Source organism: Vigna unguiculata, chromosome 5 (assembly GCF_004118075.2).
Source record: "Vigna unguiculata cultivar IT97K-499-35 chromosome 5, ASM411807v1, whole genome shotgun sequence".
Taxonomy (NCBI): domain Eukaryota; kingdom Viridiplantae; phylum Streptophyta; class Magnoliopsida; order Fabales; family Fabaceae; genus Vigna; species Vigna unguiculata.
Genome location: NC_040283.1, coordinates 25,084,345 through 25,108,589, shown reverse-complemented (window position 1 = coordinate 25,108,589; position 24,245 = coordinate 25,084,345). Strand labels below are relative to the sequence as shown.

General features: G+C 31.2%; 1 protein-coding gene and 1 long non-coding RNA gene across 3 annotated transcripts; both read right to left on the bottom strand.

The window, feature by feature from the left end:
• Window positions 1-7,752: 7,752 nt before the first annotated feature.
• LOC114186292 lies at window positions 7,753-11,319 on the bottom strand. 2 transcript variants are annotated; one of them, XR_003605004.1, is made up of 10 exons: window positions 10,748-11,319; window positions 10,524-10,601; window positions 9,222-9,299; window positions 8,999-9,076; window positions 8,775-8,852; window positions 8,665-8,695; window positions 8,511-8,576; window positions 8,336-8,426; window positions 8,181-8,246; window positions 7,753-7,864 (listed from the first exon to the last, which is right to left on the bottom strand). It is a non-coding gene; the product is annotated as an uncharacterized LOC114186292 (long non-coding RNA). The 2 variants fall into 2 exon arrangements; XR_003605005.1 differs by having other exon boundaries at window positions 8,181-8,234.
• A 1,171-nt stretch (window positions 11,320-12,490) lies between these two features.
• Window positions 12,491-23,264, bottom strand: LOC114185521 (uncharacterized protein At5g03900, chloroplastic). The gene is made up of 14 exons (XM_028073280.1): window positions 22,721-23,264; window positions 22,167-22,274; window positions 21,979-22,082; window positions 21,807-21,890; window positions 19,843-19,915; window positions 19,690-19,755; window positions 19,413-19,502; window positions 15,998-16,063; window positions 15,544-15,680; window positions 15,369-15,455; window positions 15,211-15,274; window positions 14,026-14,169; window positions 13,368-13,540; window positions 12,491-12,864 (listed from the first exon to the last, which is right to left on the bottom strand). Exons 1-13 carry the CDS (start codon window positions 23,084-23,086, stop codon window positions 13,397-13,399), a joined length of 1,533 nt encoding a protein of 510 aa, XP_027929081.1. The 5' UTR covers window positions 23,087-23,264; the 3' UTR covers window positions 12,491-12,864; window positions 13,368-13,396.
• Between the last annotated feature and the right edge of the window lie 981 nt (window positions 23,265-24,245).

The following is a 24,245-nucleotide window of genomic DNA, read 5'->3' as shown; positions in this document are numbered from 1 at the left end:
AAAGGAAGTTAAGGTTCTACTTGATCTTCGGTTTTTATGCTTGCCTTGATGATATTTCGTGATTGTATAAGTTGTATGCTATTGTGAGCTTATTCCTTTTGAGCCGTTGGGATTGCGTTTATGTGACTGTTGCACGAGAGAACAGTGGTGAGCACTAGTTTTCTCGCCCAAGCGAGCATGTCTTGCCTAGGCAAGACTAACAGAGACCCGCCCAGGTTTCCTGCACGATTTGTCGCTTAAGCAACGAGTCTCCGTTTTGAGCGAGGGGTAGTCTCGCTCAGGCGAGGAGGGCTCGCCTAAGCGAGAGTACGTGACAGCGCCATTGTTCCTCTCTTCGAGCCCTCGCCGAGACGAAAGGAGCTCGTCTGAGCGAGAGACCTTCTCGCCTGAGCGAGACCTTTCTGCCTAAGCGAGGAGCTGGGCGAGAAGTGTGCTTGTTCTGTGGTTTCTTTGTTCTTGGATATTAGCCATAGGTTTGGATTAATTATACATTTAAAGCATGAATTGGGTGATTATGTATGAGCAAGATGAATTATGGTCTGTGATGGATGAGTTTAACATCATTTGGGCATGATGTATGTATGGAATGATTCATGGGCTAAAAATGATGAGTTTGGTATGGTTTGGGTATGGAATATGAATGAATGTTGGTTATAAATGTTGGCATGAGATTTGTATTCATAATAAGTAAATATTGGATTGTGACACATGATGCTGGTTGGGTTAGGACGTAATTCCACGATAGTTTCGTGGTGGTGCCTCATTAGTTAGGGCATAATTCCATGAATCTCTAGGTGAGATCTCATGGTGGTGCCTCAGTTGGTCGGGACGTAATTCCATGACCCCTGTTAGTGGGAGTTCATGGTGGTGCCCCATCTATATAATTTAGTAAAGATTCAAGGTAAGGTTGCATCCTGACACTCTAAAGAGTCAGTTCATCTCACATAGAGCGTACTGACTCTAGTGATGAGAGTAGCAGGAGGCCTGAAACTCATTCAAGGCTAACCTTGTGTGGGGGGGATGAAAGACTGTAACATTTAGCTAGGTAGAGCAGCTCGGTAGAGTAGGAAAGGCCACCACAAGTGCAAGCATCCGTTGAATCCAACAAATTATATGTATCTGAATGAGTAGTGTCTGAGTCTTAGTGTATTGTGTGCGATTCATAACATGATTGGTTGATATATATACATGTTGGAATATGAAAGTGTGTGTGACAGTATGATAAACTATTTTCTACTCTAGCTTACCCTTTCTGCTTGTTGTATGTTCTGTGTGTTTGGTTTTCTCCTTTTGCGATGATCATCAATTTATTGATGTGAGCAGATGCGAGAACTCCCTGTGGTCATCAGGGTGATCGTGGTTCCGCTGCTTAGTCATCTGGATTTGGACTCTGCTCGTTGTGTCTTCCGTTAGGGCTGGAGCCCATGTATTGCATTATTTAGCATTGTATTTGGATACTTTAGATCTTTTACCCTGTTTTGTATCGGCATCATGGTGTGCCTCGGTTATTGTCCTCTAAGTACTTTGGATATCTGTAGGAGCGATGTTATACTCCATTGATCTTGCTTCTTATATAATTCTGTGTGACATTTCCTTTAATTAGCATTATTAATTAAATGGGGTGTTATAATCAAGACCTCTGAAAAAGTATGGGAACAATTTACCATATCACATCTTTTGCACGAAACTTTAAATGCATAGAGAGGACAATAAAAAATAACTTACTTAAAAACATGGTCTATAATGAACATGAAAACTGTGAAACAAAAAATATAATTACTAATGAGAAAGGAAAACAAAAAGAACACGTATTTGTCCAATTAATACATAAGAAAAGGGAAATTATTTTGGAATGTGTTTGTGATGTGGTTTAAGTGTGAGAGAAGTTCTTCAAAATTGAAAAAGAGGTATATGTCTACTCCAATTTGAATATTAATATAATAGGTACAAATAATATTTTAAAAATTATTGATACTAATATATTTTATGTGATATTTACATAAATAAGTTTGTTTCAAGTGCAAATATTGAACCACATATTATTAATATATTCAAAATTTTAATATTAATATTATTGTTAAAATTATAAATTAGTGATTTCAAAGCCTTCAAACCCTACTCCCAACATCTTGGAAATCAAGAAATTAGTGATTTTAATTCATAATCACCAAATAAAGGAAAAGAAACGACTAAATATAATCAACATGCATTCTCATCTTATTTAGAATACCCATTTGCAATTATGAAAACCAAGAAGAGGAATATAAAGAGAGATAGCCAGAGTCAAAAGAAATCATGGAATCATGGAAATTATACTAATGTGGAAGCAAATATATATATATATATATATATATATATATATATATATATATATATATATATAGAAAATGTACAAATTGGATACAACCATTTGAAATTAAATAACACAAACTTGAACCAATTGAAAACAAAAATCTAGAAAAACAAATATGTCTAACAAAAATGGAATTAAAAATATCTACAAATTAATGAACACAAAAATTTAAAAATGGAAAACATGAACACGGTTAAAAAAAATCTAAAAAAGCAAAAGTGAACGAAAAAAATTTGCAAACAAAAAAAATTGAACCAATTAAAGAAAAGTATTCGAAAAACCAAAAACAAATCTGAAAACATACATATCAGTAACCAAATTTTAGATTTTACAATTATTTATTTATTGTTTTACAATATATTTTAATTATTATTACTGTTATTACTATATTAGAGTTAATATGTTAATATATTATTATATTATTAAGAACCACAAGCTTTTATTCTTAAATATTATATTACTTATTTATTCTTTTATATCATATTTTTAATTTTTATTATTTTTAATTGTAATTATTATTGTATTTTTATTAATTTTTTTCAATTTATATTTTTAGATTTTCATAATATCTTAAATACGAATTTTTCTCATAAATTAAAAATATCTTAAAATTATTTTGATAAATTAAAAAATTCATAAGAAAACCAACACTATATTACAATTTTTTTTATTTGAATTTCAAATTCAAACTTTATTAAGACATTTTAAATTTATATTGTTATTAAATATTATTACATTTTATAATATATTATTATACAGTTATGAGTCATCAAATTTTTTGAATATTTGAATATATATCTTTTTATCAGAAATATTAAAATATTTATTATAAAAAATTGTATATACTTTTTATTTTAAATGTTAAATTTAAATTTTATTATCACATGATTTCAAATTTGAATCCAAAATTTATTATTATTATATATATTATGAGAAAATTTTCACAATTTAAAATCAGAGAAAGATTTGATTTCCAATCAATTAATTTTGAAATTTATTTTAAAAAAGACAGGAGGAATATATTACTTAATATTATCTAATGTTTGATGTTTGAAAAAATCGACTATAAGATGAAAAGTTCGGTTTTCAAGGACATTAAATGAAAAAAAAAGTTCCCAATGTAAATTCAATGTAATGTAATATTATACAAAAAAAATATAAAATGATAATATGATATTAATTTTGCATAAACATAAATTTATTCTTAAATTAATATTTGAATTTAATCATAAATTGGTATAAAGTTAAGAATATAAACATAATAAGTAATATTAGATCAATCATCTTCTAAACACATTAATGGACGAAGATTTTGATTTCCAAAACAATATTTTTAAGCCATCCTTTCAATTTTATTAATACTAATTACTAATCAATAATATATAACAACAATAAAAAAAATGAATATTAGTGATAAACAAACAACAGGTAACATCTCAAAAAAAACATCATAATATAAATTTTTTATATTTTATATATACTTAAAATTGATAAATAATACGTTTTGGAATGTCTTAAATCTTAATTATATGTTTGATTGATGTTTTGCAGTCATTCAGTTCCACAAATCACAATTTTTGTTGTTCACAATAAATAGAATCATAATTCAAAAAGACAATGTGTTAAAAGAGGGAAATTTGCAAGATTTTTGGAAGACGAAAAGTGATTGATATTGACAATGCGAGAAGTTTTTTTATTGACAATGTGACCAAAAATTTAGTTTTTCATTTATTCTTTATATTATTGACATTGAAAATTTATTAAATAAGCAACTTTAAGAAGAATTTTGAAACCTGTATAAAGTCTTTTAAAAAAGGTAGGTAGATTTTTAAAATATTTTCTATTTAAAATTATAATATAATAAATTCAAATATAACATTGCATTGAGACACACAAAAAATTATTGGTTTCTTCATAATTAATCTTAATCAATGACGAAGACATGTTGGAAAAGACAAAAGTTTCTTCATCTTTAAGAAGTTGAGAAAATATACCTTGGAAGTAGAAGAAATTGAAAAGTTATTTTTATTCTTCTTAACATTTTTTTATTTTTGGAAGATGAAAAGTAGGTTTTGAAAAGTATGGAAAGCTTATTGAGTAAATATATATTATATATTATAAATTACATGTATTTATTTTGTATTATATATATCTAATATATATATATATATATATATATATATATATTATTCTTGGACAATTTATTAACCACCATTTGCATTTTATTGAGATAAATGATCTAAAAGAATAACATTTTTAGTTTACCTTTGTAAAGATGCTTTGAAAAATCTAAAAGTAAATCCTTCTAAGAAATAAACTTGAGCATGAGTGAGTAAAAACTTCCTATAGACCTTTTTATTTTTTTTAATTAAACAAATTAAAAAAAATGTATGTAAAATTAATTAATACACTAACATATGCCAAAATGTAATGAAGTGAATTTCCAATATATAACTACATACCGAGAAGTTAATAAAATATAGGATTACATGTCATTCGATATTAATATTAAAAATAAAATTTTCAAATAATATTAAATTTTTTTAAACAATTTAAATTCAGAAGTCCAATTTAAATTAGAAAATCATGAATTAAAAATATCGTATATCTGAAGAATAAATTATGATATGTAATAACGTTTTTATTTACTCATCTATTGTACATAGAAAAATATAAAAATAGTAAGTTTCAAATTCAGTTATTTAAACTTCAAATTCCAACCATGTACAATATAGACTACTAATTTAATAATTAAGTGCACTTTAGGTGATGGTGGAAGATGAGAAGTAAATATGGCTAATTGAGAGGTTTTGAAATGTTTACAAAGAAATTGAATTAAAAAAATTAAATTAATATTAATTATAAGTTATAATACATTAAATCAATTAGGTTGTACAAATATTTAAAGTGCATTGTATAGGGGAGAATTTGGTAGATATGTTCAATTTGAACATGTAGATAACACTGCAATGTTTGGATGTGCATTGAGTGCCACAAACCATCATTCATAGTGTTGATATTTAATGTTGTAATAATTATTAATGCAATCATCTTGGAATAGGTAAATTAATTCTTGAGAAAGTGAGAAGTTTTTTATTTGCAGTTATTGTGGTATAACTATTATTCATATTCTGAGAAATTCTTGATATTCTTTCTAACATCAATTCATTTTGTGGGAACATGCAAAGTAAAATGTTGTTCATAGTTAATGTTGTCAGAATTAAAAAAAAATGTGTTGAAAGTAGGTATTCCAAGTTGTAAAAGCTTCTTTAGGAAGCTAAGTTAAAAATGACTTAATGCACAACTATATATGATAGTGCATTGAGACACCAAAAGTAATTGCTTTCATTATAATTAATAACTTGGAAGAACACAAGTTTCTTTATTTTGGAGTAATAAGAGATTGTGTCCTGAAAGATTAACTTTGAAAAATGTGAGAACTTTTCAACATTGTACAAAGCTTCTTCAAGAACTTTTCAACATTGTACAAAGCTTCTTCAAGAAGCTACGTAAAGTTTTACAAAATAAAAAATCATAATAGGCTTTTGGCAGGAATGTTGAAAAGATACATATATGATTGTGCACTTAGAAAAAAAAAACTAATTTCTTTGTTCATAATTAATGCCTCAAAAGGGCAAAATTTTATGGAAGTTAAACTTTGCAAAAGGTGAGAATTTTTCAAACATTCTTCAAGAAATTACGTAAATAATTGTGATAAAATAGAAAATTATAATTATAAATTATAAATGATAATACAAGAAATGACTGTTAAAAGGATTTAATTATGCAGATGTATCACATTGAGACACAACAAATATTTACTTTCTTAATATGCCATAATTAATGAGAAAGACATATGGGAAGAGGGAAAACTTTCTTAAATTTTGAGAACCATGAGTTGGCAAAGCATGGAGCCCAATAAACATTATTTCTTTAATAAGTAATGATAGATAACTGAAGTAACATTGGAAGAATGAAAAGTTATTTTTTATTGTTGTTAATATTAATTACTTTCTTGGAAGAAGAAAAGTTTTTTAAAGATGCTACCTTAAACTTAAAAAAAAAATCTTATGTTAGGTTGGTATTTTATGTAATACATTTTTTTTTGTGATAAATACTTTATATAATAAAAATAACTAAACTTAAGTTTTAAAGTTCATTGTTTATTATCCAAATTACAAATTCTAAAGAAATTTGATAAATAATGTGAATAACCTTAGATAATGTGAAGAGATTGAAATATTGTTAATCATTTCTGACTTAGGTATGACATTAATTACCTCTAAAACATGTTGGAAGATTATCTTTTTTTGAGCGGTGTAAACCATCATATATGTTGGAATACAAAAATGTTTATCATTGTTGCAAATTAAATTTCTTCGTCATTTTTCAAATTATATTTAAAAAATTTTGAATTACAAAAAAAACCTAGTGTCAATGATACGACAGTTTTGTGTGTCATTAATTACATCAGTGAAATTAAAAATATTATTAAGTGCTATTTCAAAAGTAATTACTTTTCAAATTTTAAATACAAAGAGATTTCATGAGTTGGAATTCGAAAAGATTTCGTAATACAAATAGATTTTGTTTCTTGAGTAGTGCAAAACGTCAACTTATCTTGGAATACATTTGCATTAAATGTAATTGTAATCTTGAAATATGAAAAACATTAATGACAATAAAACATTTAATTTCTAATATTTATTTAATTTAATTCAATTCAATTTATTTAATTTGTAATATTTATTCAATTCAATTTAAATTAATTTATTTATTTATAATAACTAATTTTATCCATTAATTTCATTCATAGATTTTTAGTTCATATTATTAACGAATATAATATGATACAAAAATTCATATTAACATGATACCTTTAAAAGTTTAACAATATTTTAAAAAGTTCTTATTATTTATTTTTGTCCATTCTTTCATTAAAGTTCTTAACAATTTAATTAATGACTCTTCCAAAAGTATATAAAATATAAAATAAAAAAAAATGACAAGTTACTTGATATTTTTGAGAAAATAATAAACTACACATATTAAAACAATGCAATGGTAGATTATAAAGAACTTTTACATGCATGCTTGTCTTTTCACTCTCAACTTCAAAAATAACAGAACTTTTCTCCTTTAGTGAGTGAAAGGCACAAAACTTTTTCCAGCCACGACCTATCTTCATAGACATTGTTATTATCACCAAATTACGTTGGACTTCGTTTAGTGATCCATGGCGCACAATAGTTGTAAGTCCACTATTGCGAAAATACCTTATTAAGTATTTTCTTTATTGCATATCTTGCACTTACACGAGTTATTAAATAATAAAGATTATGGTTAAATCAATAAATGTAAAAAAAATTATTTTTAATAAAAAGTTATAGATTCACAAATATAAATGCACTCAAATATAAATATTTATTATGACTTTTCCAACCGTCACAAATGTACAGCCAGCATGATGGTTCACATTGATTGCATATCTTTGGCCATTAAAGAGAATTCCTGCACTTACGCACAATTTATTAAAATTGATTGCGTAATAAAGGATTAAATTAAATAAATTTTGTCAAATGAAACCTTTTGAATAGAAAAAATAACTTTGGATAAAATCATTATATAACATTTTTCAAATGAAACATTTCAAACAAAAGTAACACATACATGTGTTGTAGAAGAGGTAAAACTTATAGAGAATAAACTTTGTTGTCTTTTTTCAAACAGTTGATTCATCTGAAATAAAACTTTCATTCAACATACCAAAAAAGAAATACAAAAATACTTACTTTGATCCGGCAAACAAAAGAACAAAAGTTTATACCTTTGCTATATTCTTCAAACACTTCATCCATCTAGAAACTTGTACATTATTCATCTGAAAGAAAAACTTTCATTGATCACAAAAAAAAAGTCATACATAAGTACTAAAATTTATTTGAAGAAGAAAAGATTCCAGAGAAGAAGAAAAGCTTCTACCTAGGTTGTATTCTTGAAACAGATCATCGATCTTCCTTCATGACAGAAAAAAAAGCCAACCTTTGTTGTATTCTTCAAATAGTTGATTCATCTGAAATAAAACATTCATTCAACATACTAAGAAACAAATACAAAAATACTTTGATCTAGTTGACAAAAGAAAAAAAGTTTCTACCTTTGTTGTATTCTTCAAACACTTCATCCATCTAATAACTTGTATGTCATTCATATGAAAGAAAACCTTCATCGATCATAAAAACAAAGAGCCATAAAAGTACTAAAATCTGTTTGAAGAAGAAAAGATTCCAGAGAAGAAGAAAAGTTTCTACCTTGGTTGTATTCTTGAAACAAATAATCGATCTAACATAAAAAATGGAATCAGATGGAAACATAAGATGAAAATAACCGAAAGCTGAGTAAAAATAAGAACTTTAAATACCATTTTCGTTTTGCAATGAAAAAGATCAAATCTTGTGCAAAGTTTTTGTTGTTTTAGAGTCTTGCATGTCTTCGACCTCTTCATTTCAAGTATTTAAACAAAAATAAAGTTAGGATCAACGCAAAAATCACTTAGATAAAAGAAAATATAAAAAGAAGATGATTTTTTTGCTTGAGAAAGCTGAAAATAACTGAAAGCTGAGTAAAAATAAGAACTTTAAATACCATTTTCATTCTGCAACGAAAAAGATCAAATCTTGTGCAAAGTTTCTGTTGTTTCAGAATCTTGCATGTCTTCGACCTCTTCATTTCAAGCATTTAAACAAAAACAAAGTTAGGATCAATGCAAAAATCACTTAGATAAAAGGAAATATAAAAAGAAGATGATTTTTTTGCTTGAGAAAGCTGAAATTAACCGAAAGCTGAGAAAAATAAGAACTTTAAATACCATTTTCATTCTACAATGAAAAAGATCAAATCTTGTACAAAGTTTCTGTTGTTTCAAAGTCCTGCATGTCTTTGACCTCTTCATTTCAAGCATTTAAACAAAAATAAAGTTAGCATCAACACAAAAATCACTTAGATAAAAGAAAATATAAAAAGAAGATGATTTCTTTGTCAGGTTTTACAGAGGGGGTTTCACTGGGGAGAACAACACCAATGAGATCTGAGCCTAACCACATAAGACACTGACACCACTCTCAACCCAAAACCTTAAGGCAATGGGTTTATGGGTCTTTATTCTTATATAGTGCTCCACTTTCTCATTTCTAGCCAATGTGGGACTTAGACTCACACTTGGATTCCTAACAATCTCCGCCTCAAGGGTGAGTCCCTTCAACCACATTGGTACACTCCCCCTCCAGCGAAAGCATTCCCAACCACGAGTACTCCTTTTCTGCCCTTTTTTGTACCACCATTCTTTTCTTAACACACGCTTACCTGGAACCCTTACCTGGGACTCTTGCCAAGAAGACTTTTGATACTAGGACCATACTGGTACTGCACTCGTCTGAGCCGGTATTAACCATCGGCTCTGATACCACTTGTCAGGTTTTACAGAGGAGGGGGTTTCACTAGGGAGAACAACACCAATGAGATCTGAGCTTAACCACATAAGACACTGACACCACTCTCAACCCAAAACCTTAAGGCTTTGGGTTGAGAGTGGTGTCAATGCCTTATGTGGTTGGGCTCAGGTCTCATTGGTGTTGTATTTCCCCAATGATACTCCCTCCTTATATAAACCTAACAAGTGGTATCAGAGCCGATGGTTAATATCGGCTCTGACGAGTGCAGTACCAGTATGGTCCTAGTATCGAAAGTCTTTCTGGCAAGGGTCCCAGATAAGGGTTCCAAGTAAGCGTGTCCCGTTAATAAGAACGGCGGTACAGAAAAGGGCAGAAAAGGAGTACTCGTGGTTGGGCAGCTTCCACTGGAGGGGGAATGTACCAATGTGGTTGAAGGGACTCACCCTTGAGGGGGAGATTGTTAGGAATCCAAGTGTAAGTCTAAGTCCCACATTGACCAGAAATGAGAAAGTAGAGCACTATATAAGAATAAAGACCCATAAACCCATTGCCTTAAGGTTTTGGGTTGAGAGTGGTGTCAATGCCTTATGTAGTTGGGCTCAGGTCTCATTGGTGTTGTATTTCCCCAATGATACCCCCTCCTTATATAAACCTAACATTCTTTGCTTGAGAAAGCTTAAAATAACCAAAAGCTGAGTAAAAATATGAACTTTACATACCATTTTTATTTTGCAACGAAAAAGATCAAATCTCGTGCAAAGTTTTCGCTGTTTCAGAGTTTGACATGTCTTCAACCTCTTCATTTCAAGCATTTAAACAAAAACAAAGTTAGAATCAACGCAAAAATCACTTAGATAAAAGAAAATATTAAAAGAAGATTATTTCTTTGCTTGAGAAAGCTGAAAATAATTGAAAGCTGAGTAGAAATATGAACTTTACATACCATTTTCATTCTACAACGAAAAAGATCAAATCTTGTGCAAAGTTTCTGATGTTTCACAGTCTTGCTTGTAACCCATCTTCTCCTCATTCATTCATCTCAACCATAATTGTAATCAGAAAGAAAACAAAAATAAGTAGAGGTTTGAATGTGTTAGTGATAAACATTGGCATGATGAATCGTAAAAAAGAAAAAATAAGAAGAGATCTAAATGTTTGAGTGAGAAAGAGAGACATGAAGTGTCTTAAAAAAACAAAAATGAAAAGAGATTTGAATGTGTGAGTGAGAAAGGGAGAGATGAAGCGTATGAGATTCTGTTGGCCAAAGAGATGAAGTTCTGTGTGAGTGAGTGAGAAATAGAGAGATGAAGCTGAAGAGAAAGATGAAGCTCAAGAGAAAGAGAGAGATGAAGCCGAAGAGGTTAGGTTGAAAGAGGAAAATTTTGTGTGTGGGAGACGAAGGGTGAGAAGAGAGAGAAATTTTATTCTTTTTTATTTATTTTTTGAAGGTTCAAAATTATGAGAGTTGGACACGTTATTATTACCTGTTGTAGAAAAAAAATTTAAATAGAAGTGGGTCAGAAATATTATTTAATTGAAAATTTTCTATTTGTTAGTTCTCAATTACATATAATATTAGATTAAATTACTCTTTAGACAAATTCAAAGAGATATACATTACCTAAAAAGAGATAAGTACATCCAACTATTAAAATGTCACATAAAGAAGAAAAATATTCAATATTTCATAAAATGCACTAATGCATTCTTTACAATAAAGCTCATTGGACAAAAGAAAAGACATTTAAAAAACGCACAAGTTGCTCAATAATCATAGACATATTTACGTTAAACCTATGTAAAGCTATTCAAGAGAGACTACATTGCACAATGTGAAAAACTACCCATTTTTTTTGTGCCCATTAAAAAGCTTCATGGAGAACATAGTTCATGTTCAATCAGCAAACTATAAGAGAGCTTCAATCTTACATAAGAGAAAGCATCAATCTTACATACATCAACAAACCATCATTCTTTTTAGTGAGAAATTTTATGATCTTTTGATTATTGTTTACAAACCTTATTATCTTAGACATGGATGGCTATTATTATCATTATTCCTAAATGATTATTGTTAAAATAATACTGAAATAAACCGACGGTGATTTATGAAAGAGAACTATTAATACAAGAGTTCCTTTCGACTAAAAATATCATATGAATTGACTACGAAATTATTTATTTTGTGAAAAATAGTTAGTTATTTTACGTCCACAAAATCTTTCTAATTTGCCGTATTATCATTTAAAATCCAAATTCTAAAAAATAACTAAATGTAAACATTAGTATTGATAAATAAATAAATAAATAAAAGAAATTAATCATGACAACTTTAAGAAAACACCCCTTGTGACATAAATACAACCAATTATCTTTTAAATTCAATATCCTTTTAACCCTTGAAGATATTCATATTTAAATCATACTTAAATTAAGACTTTAAACTACATTCCTGTAAAATTTCTTTTTAAGGTATTCATCTTTGATAATTTGAGATCTTCAAAAATATTAATTTTTTAATGCTAGTTTGTGTATATTTTATTAATTTCAAACTAATATTTTTGAAAACAATTTATCTATACGTTACAAAGACAAACAATAAAGTGTTATGATAGAAGATAAACGACAAACTAAAATAAAAGAGAACAAAATCAGAAACACAAAATTACGAAGATAAAAAGTCAAAGAAGCAAAACGAATTTCGTTTTCACCTGCGCAAAAGGAGAAACTTCCGGACCAATATCTTTACACAGTCTTGCTTCCCAATGACCGTGGTACTTGTACGATAAACGTTGATTTTCTTCACCTTCGCGCTAATACATTTCAACACTGACGTATAAAGTCGTAATACAAAGGCAATGCCTATCAAGTTTTATTGCTTGTCCTACAGAAATTTTCACTAATTTTATAGTTCGAATTACAGATTTTATCACTCAATTTACTGGATCTAAGAAATGAATTACAATTGATAGATGAACCAGTACATACTGCAGTATACCAGAGCCACATCCATGCTTTCTGTGCTGCTCAAGTTTTCAATACATGAGAAAAGCTAACTCCCTGAAATTTTAATTACAATAACACTCATTCAATGAAGTAAACCTTCTATTATGTATTTCTTTTTATTTCACTATCTCATAAGATTATTTTACGAAAATATAGAGCTTTTACATTTTCTGGCACTTTTCAAGACGCGTTTGAAGTTGAAAAACTAGTTGCTTTATTCATTTACATTTGACCTCTCACTAAAAGAAATCTTCCCATACCTCTCTTAATTTAAAAAAAAAAAAATCAGCTTCACAATTCACACCCTCGCTACCACCACAGTAGTTTCTTGAAGCCCCTAAACTAAAATAATTATTGGATCGTTAAAGCAAAAAAAAAAAGTATTTTTATCAAACTATTTACATTTATTTTAATTTTAATCAAATATTTGGTATTTAAACAAAAATTATATAAATTTAAAATTAACTAAAACTTAAAAGTATAACTATTAAAAAATACATTATCGTCTACGAAACAAAATCAAAGGTAAAGAAAAAATAAAGCATACCCCAATTTACCTGTTTAACGTGTTAATAGTTGACCCTTTCTAATCGGACCTCTCAAGCTCCCGAAATTTTTTATCCCAGTCACGAGTTTCGTAATCTTGTTCAAGTAAGTCCTTGTCAGTGCTATACACAATTTGATCCTTTCCTATGACTGTCTTCTGGGCCATGTCCCGTGCACTGAAAAGCTGAGAGCCAGAAAAAGAATTTCTCAGAGACATTATGCCTGAAAAAAGCAATCCCCTATCTAAACTTCCACTCCCTCAAACAACACGAGCAGATCCAAAGAAAGCATTTATATAAGAAACAACATCCAAAAATAATACAGAAATGAGATTGGAAGAGCTAATTTAATGATACACAATTCATTCAAGGAATCATTTTCAAAATTTAATTACATCCTCGTTCAATTTATTCGGAATACTTGTAAACTATAAAATAGTAACTGTATTATAAAAAGAGAGCCAAGAGTAATTAGAAATATATAAAGCAAGAAATGAAGGTCTAAAACAGGTCCAACATTTCCTTGCTTCTTCTTTATGTTTCCATAAACAAACACAAGGTTGCCTTCATAAATTTAAAGAAAGATTCTCTTTAATTTTATAGGAAATAAAATATAGGAGATAAAGATATCAATATACTATATGGTCAAGATGACTTCCAAAAATCATACCTTCTGCCTTAGTGAAGTGTCTGGTAATTCAAGAACTCGTGCACACTGCTCCCTAGCTGTATTTCTCTTTTCAATATCATCATTCTTTTTCTGAATAAAAAACCACCGGAAAAGAGGAATTGCAAAGAAAGAAGCAGCATAAATCTGCAAATATTACCATACAACGTATGAGACATTGATGTTAAACAATGCTAATAATAACTATAATCACAAGATTTACACAATGCTAATAAATATAATCACAATTTATCTCACGCATTCAAGAAAAACAGTTGCCAAGGTATGAACGTATTTTGACCAATAATGTTTATATTTCTCAATGCTTGCATTTTATCTCATTTAGTTAATGGCCATGACTCTAGACAAAGCAACAGAAGCATCAATAAAATGATTACACAAGTGTTGCAATATTTTGTTTGGCCGCACCACAATCTAAACTAGAAAGGAATATGCAAAAGTAAAATACAGAGACAAATAGTAAAAGTAGTTTCTTCATTCACGTCAAACTGTAAGAATGTACATATAAGGGTTGGAACAGGATTGCAAGAATGGGCTTTTGTAGGACAGTAAAAAGGGAGACTATTTAATTTCAAACATAACCTTTGAACCATTTGGGTGACCTAACGTTTACTGGGCTCGTAACACATCAGGGATGATGAAGGACATGGTATCTTGTCGTTGGAAGTGTGAATAATATAATGGATTCTGAAGAAATAAACTTTAAGTCTGACTCAATCTTACAAAATTATCTTGTAAGGTACAGTTTGCACTCACTTGTAAACTGTAAATTTGTCTTATCTCTAGTCGATGTGGGTTTTCCAACAAAGGTCTAAAATTAGTAAGGGATGTTGGGAAAAAGTGATGGTGATCATGGGAGTGTTTTGGTGGAAGGCACTTCATTAGTCATTTTATTTAACCCGTCCTACTACAATCTTCTTCATCTTCAAATGTTTTTCTTCCTTCATAAATTACAAAGGTATCAAGAAAGTGACCACTCCCATGTTCACATGAACCACCCACCCCATCATTAACTCATCTTAAATTTGCAGCTATTAAATTGCCATCAAATTCCCAAAATTAGAAATATCATCAACCTATGTAAAAATGTTCCTTCTAAAAGATAATTTATAACTCTTTCAACATTGAAAAACCTAGTTGCTTGAACATAGAAATATTAGTAAGTACCTGAAGAAGAGGAAATATGTCGGCTACAAATTTAATGAAGCTACTGGGTGCAACTGCCATATCTCTTTTGATCAATGAAAAACAGAAGTGAGAGCACTGAAACAAAAAGAAAATTGAAAAACTAACTAATGATGTAATGCATCATGTGAAGAACATACTTCAACATGGTTCCGAGAATAATGACTCCAAACAGATTAAGGCCACCTAGGCCAATGACCATTGCTCTCTCAGACGTGCCAGTTTTACTGCAAAATAGAACAAGCACTACAGTCATGTTTTAATAAATATATATGGATAACCACAACTGGATCATAAAAAATACAAATACAAAACCTGAATTGCCATTTTTTCTCTTGGAAAAACTTATCAATTCCAACCCAATCTGCCCATCTCCTTCCAACATATTCTTTCCTCTTACTCTTTTGAGAAGCTGTCCTCTGCAGAGATGGAAACCTATACAGAATATTTCCCTGCATAACAAGCAATCTGCAAGTATATATAAAAAGAGGGGAAATAAGGAGAACAAATAATTCTCAGCAGAAATCAATAGCTACTACATATTTTATACATGAGTAGCATGTGGTATTATTATATATAAGAGATCCATGTCTTCTGTAAAAACAAAGCAACTAATAACAATTGTATGTTAATCCTTACAGACATTGCTAATGTATGCCAACTATTAAGTGGCAACAAAGAGTAATTCTAAGGAGTAATATACAGGATCATCTTGTAGATATCATTTGAGAGGAAACAAAGGAAAGGCAGAAGTTATTGTCTCAAATACCTCCTCGTCAACATCAGGCTGACCATCAAATCGTAAAAGCACAGGTAAGATATAGGATTCATCATCCTGTCACCACCCAAAGATACAAGGTTAAAAATTAGGAATGACATCATATATATAAAAGCAGGGCTCAAATATGTTTCGTCCATGTAAAATGAGCAAATTTTGCTTTTGGTCCTCGTAGAAGTTGTATTGGGTTTCCACCCCTCAAATCTAAAACCAATACCTCTGCTCCATGCCATCGTATGACATCAAGTGATTGGTTTGAGTCTTAACGGAAGCCCCCATGACCATGTAAATAGACTGATTGCCCATTAATGCATATGTGATGTCATGCCAACATGTCCTACCAAAAAGTTTTAATTTTGAATCCTAAAATGAATGCTATTTATCTGTCCTAAAATAAATACTAGAGTTAAAAACCAAATATATAAATTTTGATGGGATGAAAACCAAAGAACAAAATATATATATCAATGAAAACCCAAATCCACTTATTTTATATAGATTAACAACATTGATTTCAAATTTTAGAGGGACAAATAAATAAGTAAAAAGTTTTAGGAATCAACCAAAAACAAAACAACTCATTTTACAGGAACCATAAACGTAAAAGAAGTATTCTGTCAACAACATAACGACAACAATAAATAATAAACAAGAAAATAGTAGATCACAAGGTTGAGCATTTCTGCCTTCATTTAAATTAATTGTTATTATTACAGAAATATAGATCATGTCTTTAAAATAACAAACATCATATCTCTATAATCAGAAATATCAAGGGTCATATCCGCATTATTCTAGAGTCATATTTTTATTACGAGATGATATCAAATCCCCTCTATTTATTGTAGTGATTTATTTCTCTCTATAAATAAATCCATGTGTTGTCATAGAAACACAGTTTCAGTTCGATGCTTCTTTTTCTTAGTTGAACATGGTTCTAAAGCCTTTTCAAAACCATGTTGGCCAAATGGACCCACCGTTTGCAGAGGAGATTTATTTTTAACAGATGTTCACCTGCTGTTCTGGAGACCTTATTTTTCCCTGCGGGGTTGAGAGCTTATTTTTCTCTTGCTGACACATAGCAGCACGTGCAGTGGCACCAAAGAACACCCCCTGCAGTTGCAGGTGAAGTTGAATTCGTGATTCAACCTTTTATTCTCTCTTTGAATATTTTAATAACTTTTTAGATTCTAAATAGTTACTTCGAAACCATCTTGGAATCCAGAACAAATTCTCCAATCTTTTCTAACCATATTGTTAGTATTGAAAGGATGGATAGGTCAAACTATTCCAATTAGGCTTCCAAAATCAGGTTATGAATCAGTGAGTCGGGCCACAACAAATCCCATATCAACTGTATTCGACCTTTTATTCTCTCTTTGAATATTTTAATAACTTTTTAGATTCTAAAAAGTGGCTTCGACATCATCTTGGAATCCAGAACAAATTCTCCCATCTTTTCTAACCATATTGTTAGTATTGAAAGGATAGATATGTCAAACTATTCCAATTAGGCTTCCAAAATCAGGTTATGAATCAGTGAGTCAGGCCACAACAAATCCCATATCAACTGTACTTACCCACACCTCATTCAAACCTATTTTTTTGTTCTATAACATGTGTGCATCTTTTTGGAGTGAGGCTCATCTTTTCTGTTCTCACTTCCAACAACGTTTCTGACAAGACCTACAACTTCTGGTCAAACTTACACCTTTCTTTGTTTTTTGTTAACATACTACTCCAGGATAAAAATAACAATTTTCCCACTACCACTATCCCGCTACAGCGGTTTTGGGGGTGGCCACTTTGCACTGTTATCCACTATTGAATAGTACACCTAGGACTAAGGTTAGCTTTGCTGTGGAGTCGAACATACAAGTCGGTAAAAGTAGGAGCTAATGAAACCTCAGAAAAGCCTTTTGAAGTCTGATTTGAGCTATATATCCTTTGTGTTGGACCCAATAAAATATGACATTTAGTTAGGCTACTAGAAAGTATTTGCTCTTGAACCAAACGCTACATTTAAATTGGGGTTGACCCATTGGGTCTAAAATTATACCCGACATACAAAATACCCATTACATTTGTGTTTTTCTGCTTTGTTTGAGCCAAATATTTATTGCCAAAGACATGCACTACTCTTTGATATCCCCATGGCACCCATTTTTTCCTTTTAGGTACCCTTCTAACCACCACATGCTTGACAGTATCTAGTAGCTTCAGTGGTGGTGGAAGTATGAGTGGGCACTGTGTAGCTTGGACCATGGTGGTTGCTACCTGCAACTCTTGATCTAGTAGTTCCAGGGACAAAAGTTTGGTTGCCATGCAAAATATACATAGATCCTTCACTGTTGAAACCCATAGTTCAACTGTGGTTCTTGTCTCTTTCCTTTTTTGACTCATCCATTGTGCCGCCCACAAAACCTTTTTCCTTCATTTTGGTTGTCTTTATCATCCACCAGCTCACAATCTTCAAAAGCTGACTGGGAATATAATAAAAAGAACAAGAAACGGGAGAGCACTCACTCTTCTTCCAAGGGTTTTCCCTTCTCAAAGGATTTCTCCTTTTCCAGATAGTCAGTGCTTAACTTACAATGACAACCCCAAATGTGAATCTCTCCTATCCTTCTCCCCCTATCTATATCTAACCAACCACTCAAACTGACGGACTAACACAATGTTTAAACTATCATAACTAACTACCCCTTCTTTTTCCTAACAATATTCCCTTTGTTTTGCTTTCTGATTTTGCTATTGCACTGAAGTTTGTCAGCCTTTGATCATTTTTTTTTCAGATGTTTCAGTGTTCTGGTTAGCTGTGTTTAACAGCTATGTTAGAAAGCTATGATTAGGTATGCAGAGTTGTGTTGGATAAAAATGTCTTCAAATAAGACTGATGCTAATAATGATAATAGGGGTGCAATTTCATAATTGAAGTTATGTTGTGACTTTTAAGTTTATAAGTTGTATTGACCTTATTCAAGCTTTTAAGTTTATAAATTGTGTTACCCTAATCAAGTAATTTTCAAGCATCCATGTTTAAATAGGAAAGCTGTATATTCCATGCAAAATATTGTTATTTATGATTTCAGTCCCCGCTCCAGATTTTCATATTTCAAGGAATGGGTGTGGCCACGCAAAAGAGGAACTCAAGAAGAACATTGATGGGTGTGGTCACTGCAAAATACCAAGACACACAAGACGTGTGAATTATGAGGTGTCTAAGTCTCACTTCAATAAATATCCTTGTTAAACAAATTATAGAATGTTCAGTTACATATTAATTCCAGCTCTACGTGCATTCAATTTCCACATACAGAGAAAAGCAACTCCTTTTAGCTTCCATTTATCACATAAAATATGCTTGTCTGAGTTTGTAGACACAACCAAACATATATTAAATTACCTTAAGTCCCTTGGTAGAATCTATGTCAAGATATGGAGCAAGTTCTTCAGCTGCAACAACACCACCATTGGATGTTATGTATTGCCCAATCTGTACATCAGATGAGTAAAGTGGATTAGAGGAAATAAACATGTAAAGATATAGGAGAGTTTGAAAAAGGAAAAAAGAAAAAAGTTAACATTTTAACATATAAAATGGAAAATAGTTCCAAATATGAAACAATAAAAAAAAAATCATCAAAGGCAACGGACCACTGAATTCAGTCCTCAATTATTACCAACTTCCATCTCTCTTCTTCAATTCCTTGATTAGGATCACCATCTCCAAATACAAAGGAGAAGACCTACAAAAATGAAAAATCCTTATCTTAATTAGAAACAAAAAACAATGGGGTGGGAGGATGACATGTTATTCCAATTACATCACACACCGACTCAATGAAGTTCATCTTGTCATCATCAGCTTGTAGCCTTCGTCTCCTATAATAATATGGATCCCAGTACCTTCAATAGCATAAAAATTAAATTATATGACCAAACATTTCTCTCAAAATGAAATGTGATTATACATACAGGAAACTAGATACATGTGCTACAAACTGAGAATGTAATTGGAGGAATAAAAATATATTTAGTTCAATCTAAACCCTACACAAGCAAATCAATTTCCACTACACTTCCACATTTATCCACACAGGCTAAGAAAAGTGTTTGGGGTTTATAGTATACAATTACACGGTTTGTCAATAATATCTCTCCAATACCACACTTTTAAACATGTATTCCTAATTCCCGGTTGTTTTGGGACTCAACATGCTCTTGGCAGCATTTCAATTTTTAAACCGTATTGCAGCAAAGAACCAAAGAACACTTACAGGAGCACTGTCACTTGGCTCTGCCCTGCTACTGCATTTTTGAGTCTGCTTAGTACCTTTTGTCACATCGAGAGTTTATGTAAACTCGTGGAAGCTTTGTAAACTCGGATAGAGTTTACTTTGGATAAAAAAATATTAAAATATTTATAAATTTATAAATAATATAATAATTTAATGTTATATGACATTATAAATAACATTTTACATTTTCTTACTGAAATTTTATTATTATTTCTATTAGTTTATCATATTATATATTTTAAAATATTCTGTATGTTTTTCTAATATTATTATTCTTGTACAATAACTTTAATTAATGATATGATATATTATGTTTTATATGAAACAAAAGGCCAGCTTAGAAACAAAGTAGACCCCTTAAACTTCATCTCACACGAAAACTTATTTTATACCCTAACCCTTACCAGTGCAACACAAACGCAGCATAGGATGGCCACAAAGATAGAGCAGACCACTAACACAGGCAAAGGCGCACAACAACATAGCAATGGCATGGCAAACAATCCATGAAGAAAGCAAGGACACAGCAAACAACCAGAACGGAACTACATCACGATGCAATAATGATCACGCGACCAGCATTCTCTAAAAAACTGAAACCCCTTTGTTCTACTTAATACTCGTTCTCTAAAAGGTTGAAACCCCTCAATACACATGCTCTGAAGAAGGAAAGCAAATTGAAGATTCAATTAGAAATATGGTTTATGCTTTGTTGTTAGGAGACGCTGTGAATTAAATTTAGAACATTTATCTTTAGTTGCGTCATTATTTTGTCTTGAACTTGGTGGCCTTTGGTTACAATTATACTGCTATTTGAATTTTTAGACTTAATATTGTTAGGTTGTCTTTCATTACTTTTGAACAACAATATTTCTGCATCTTTATATTATCTATCTACACACATATATATTGCACTTTTTTGGCAGCTATACTTCCGCCAAAACACATTATGGCTTCTGATAGATTTCTCTAAAGGATATTTGGGTTAACAGTGTTTTCCTTTATGTGATATCAACAACACAGGAGAGGTAAGAAACCTGAGTCCAAAATAGGAAGTGTGAGATTTTAGTGTTGGGTTTATAAGGTCTTCAGAGCTCTCTATCCATAGTGTGGTTCTCTTAAGGTTCATATCAAAAGAAGAGGTGAAAGTAACCAAATTTAACTACATTGCATCATCATCACCAAAATTAAATGTGCACATGTAAGTGATGACCCTAATTTAATTGTGTGTCTCTCATCTTCCTCTTCTTTTTTTAGGCACATGAAAACTTACTAAACTTCATTAAGCAACCAGAAACACATAATTTTTTAAATTCTAATTAGCAAAAAAAACATGAGAACCAAGAAGGAAAAATATTTGAGAAATTTTGTATAAAATGCAACTCCGACACTACAAAATAGAATTACCAGAACAAATCAACAGGATTAAAGTAGAAATTAACTTTAGAATTACCAGAACAAATCAACAGGGTTAAAATAGAAATTAACTCTAGAATTACCAGAACAAATCAACAGGGTTAAAGTAGAAATTAACTCCTGAATCATATGACCTGCCTCCACGCCTTCCTCGATTATCATCATCACTGTGAATAAAGAACATTATTCCCTCATTCACATTACTAAATTTTTAAAGAAAAACTATAATTATAGACATTAAAAGTTATGGAATACCTTCTACTGCTAGTTAAAAGAGCAATTATCGTAGTGTAAACAATAACAATGGATGCAATAAGCGCTGTCCCAAAAGATACCCTTATCAAGTATTCTACTGCGGCCTGTCAAAGTCAAAGTTATACAACAACAATCAAGTGATAAAACATCAGCAACAACTGTTACAGAGAAGACAATAGTCTTCATACCTTGGCCTTTTCAACAAGGGGTTCAGCTTTAATCCTAAGCGACTTGGCACCAAGCCTTGATCTATAATCTTTTGGAAATACATAGAGAACGTCACCTTCCTCAGAAACCTACAGATACCATGGTAGCACAGACAGAGAATTGATTCCTAATGTTTAACCATAATCACCGTGTACAATAAATAGGAAACCAAGGAAACATATTAATAACCATCTAACTGCAGCACATTTCCCCCAAGTTGATAAGAAGCTTTGAGCACTATTCTACAATACCCTAAAATCTACCATTAAAGCTATAAAGAAGATAAATACACGCATTCAAAATTTTCTATACGTAAGAAAAATACACATATAACCCAAAATATGCCTAAAAGTGTCATTATCTAACTATAGGAAATTAAAATATAAACTAAATAATATTATAAATTTGTAATATTCTAAACCCATCCTATAAAATCCTTAAACCATTTAATTCTCCTTCTTTTGGGGTCTTTAGGATCATCCTATCACATATGGTACTGGAAGCTTCTTAATATAAATGGCAACAAAGTAACAACCTCTAAGAAACCATCTGTGTCAGCGGCAAGAGCTTGAAGAGCCTTCTGAGCTTGATTCAAGTTGAGTCCAGCTCTGCTAGCCACGTCCCCAATGGTCACTCTCCCTCCGCATCCATCCACCGCTTCCATCGTTCGCTTCCTCACATCCGACGGCACCTTCTCGCTTTCCACTACGCCTCCCGGCCTCGCCACCAAAACCCTAGAATCCAATACCCTTCTCGAGACTCCCCGAATCAACGGGTTTTGCACGCAAGGGAAAGGTATTGTCTGCTTCGGGTGCTTCGGCAAACTCGAAAGAGTGAAAGATTGTGGCCGCCGGAGGCCACAACTGGGGATCATAGTGATGCACGTCGAAATGGACGCCATTTCAGTGTTTGAACATGGAAGAAACTTTGGTTGTGTTGATGACTGTAACTGCAACACCTAAACTCTAGGGAAGTATTGAAGGTAATGAATTTCCGAGATATTCAGAATGGCATTATATCCGGAAAATACATCAAGAAAATAAAGAACGGCTTAGTGATCATTTTCGTGTGCTTCTAGTGAAAAGAAGCGGGAGCAGAGGATGAGGCTCGCGTATTGACGTATTTGCCCTTCCCATTTAGAAACTAGTAATTTTTTCTGTAGTCAGAAATGCTTAACCACACAAATAAATTTCTCTTTTATCATGTTTTTCAATTTATATTTAATACGGCTCATTTTTTTTTTCATCTATTTTATTTAATTGTTTTTTTAATTTGTAATTTGCATTTTCCTAGTTTAAAATATGAATAGAGTTCATTCGGAGTGTTGATCCTATCATTAAAGCTTTGTTCACTTGGATAAATGAATTTGTGAGAGGGAGAAGATGAGTTTGAGTGGATTTGAGAGTGAAATATGTGTTGTTTTTTTAAGGAATTTAGAGGTGATTGTGAGAGAATTTGAAAATAAAGTTTGTGAGAGTTTGTGAGTGATTTGATTGATGAGATAGATAAAAAAATATTTTAATATATATAAAAGAGATATTACTATTTTGCCCTTTAAGTAATAAATAGTATAAATTAGTATTTGTATGAGTTATAATTATTTTTTAAATTTTTATTTAATACTATATTTTAAATTTTAAATTACTGTACCGGACCTGGTCAACTTAACCATATAAATGATAACCCTCACATATATGTTGGAAACAACCCAAGTACACGACTTGAGCCGGCATGGACTCAAACTCATAACTGAACGAAGGCTAAAGTAACAACAAAACGGCCAACCTAGGACAGTGTGCGGCCAAGGACGACATCCGACAAGTTGAGAAGTAAACGGACCAGACCGCTCTTAAGGACTTAGTAAAATGGAAGCCCCCGCGTTCAATAGGTCTTAAGGGCTTGGGTTAGGGCCCAGGCTCACTCACAGCCCAAGCTAGAGCCCAAGTCAAGGCCCAGCCCATGAGATAATCAGACATCATTAATGCTCTATAAATACGCGTGGACCCCAGTAATTAAAGGTACGCATTCATTAATCACAGGTTTGACCTTTTTTAGAGTTT

Excerpts from the sequence above, each read along its gene's own strand:
- LOC114185521 (XM_028073280.1), bottom strand. The coding sequence starts at position 23,086 with ATGGCGTCCATTTCGACGTGCATCACTATGATCCCCAGTTGTGGCCTC. Across the intron at positions 22,083-22,166 it reads CCCTTGTTGAAAAGGCCAAG|GCCGCAGTAGAATACTTGAT; the intron begins GTATGAAGACTA and ends TGACTTTGACAG. Across the intron at positions 19,503-19,689 it reads AAGAAGAGAGATGGAAGTTG|ATTGGGCAATACATAACATC; the intron begins GTAATAATTGAG and ends TCTGATGTACAG.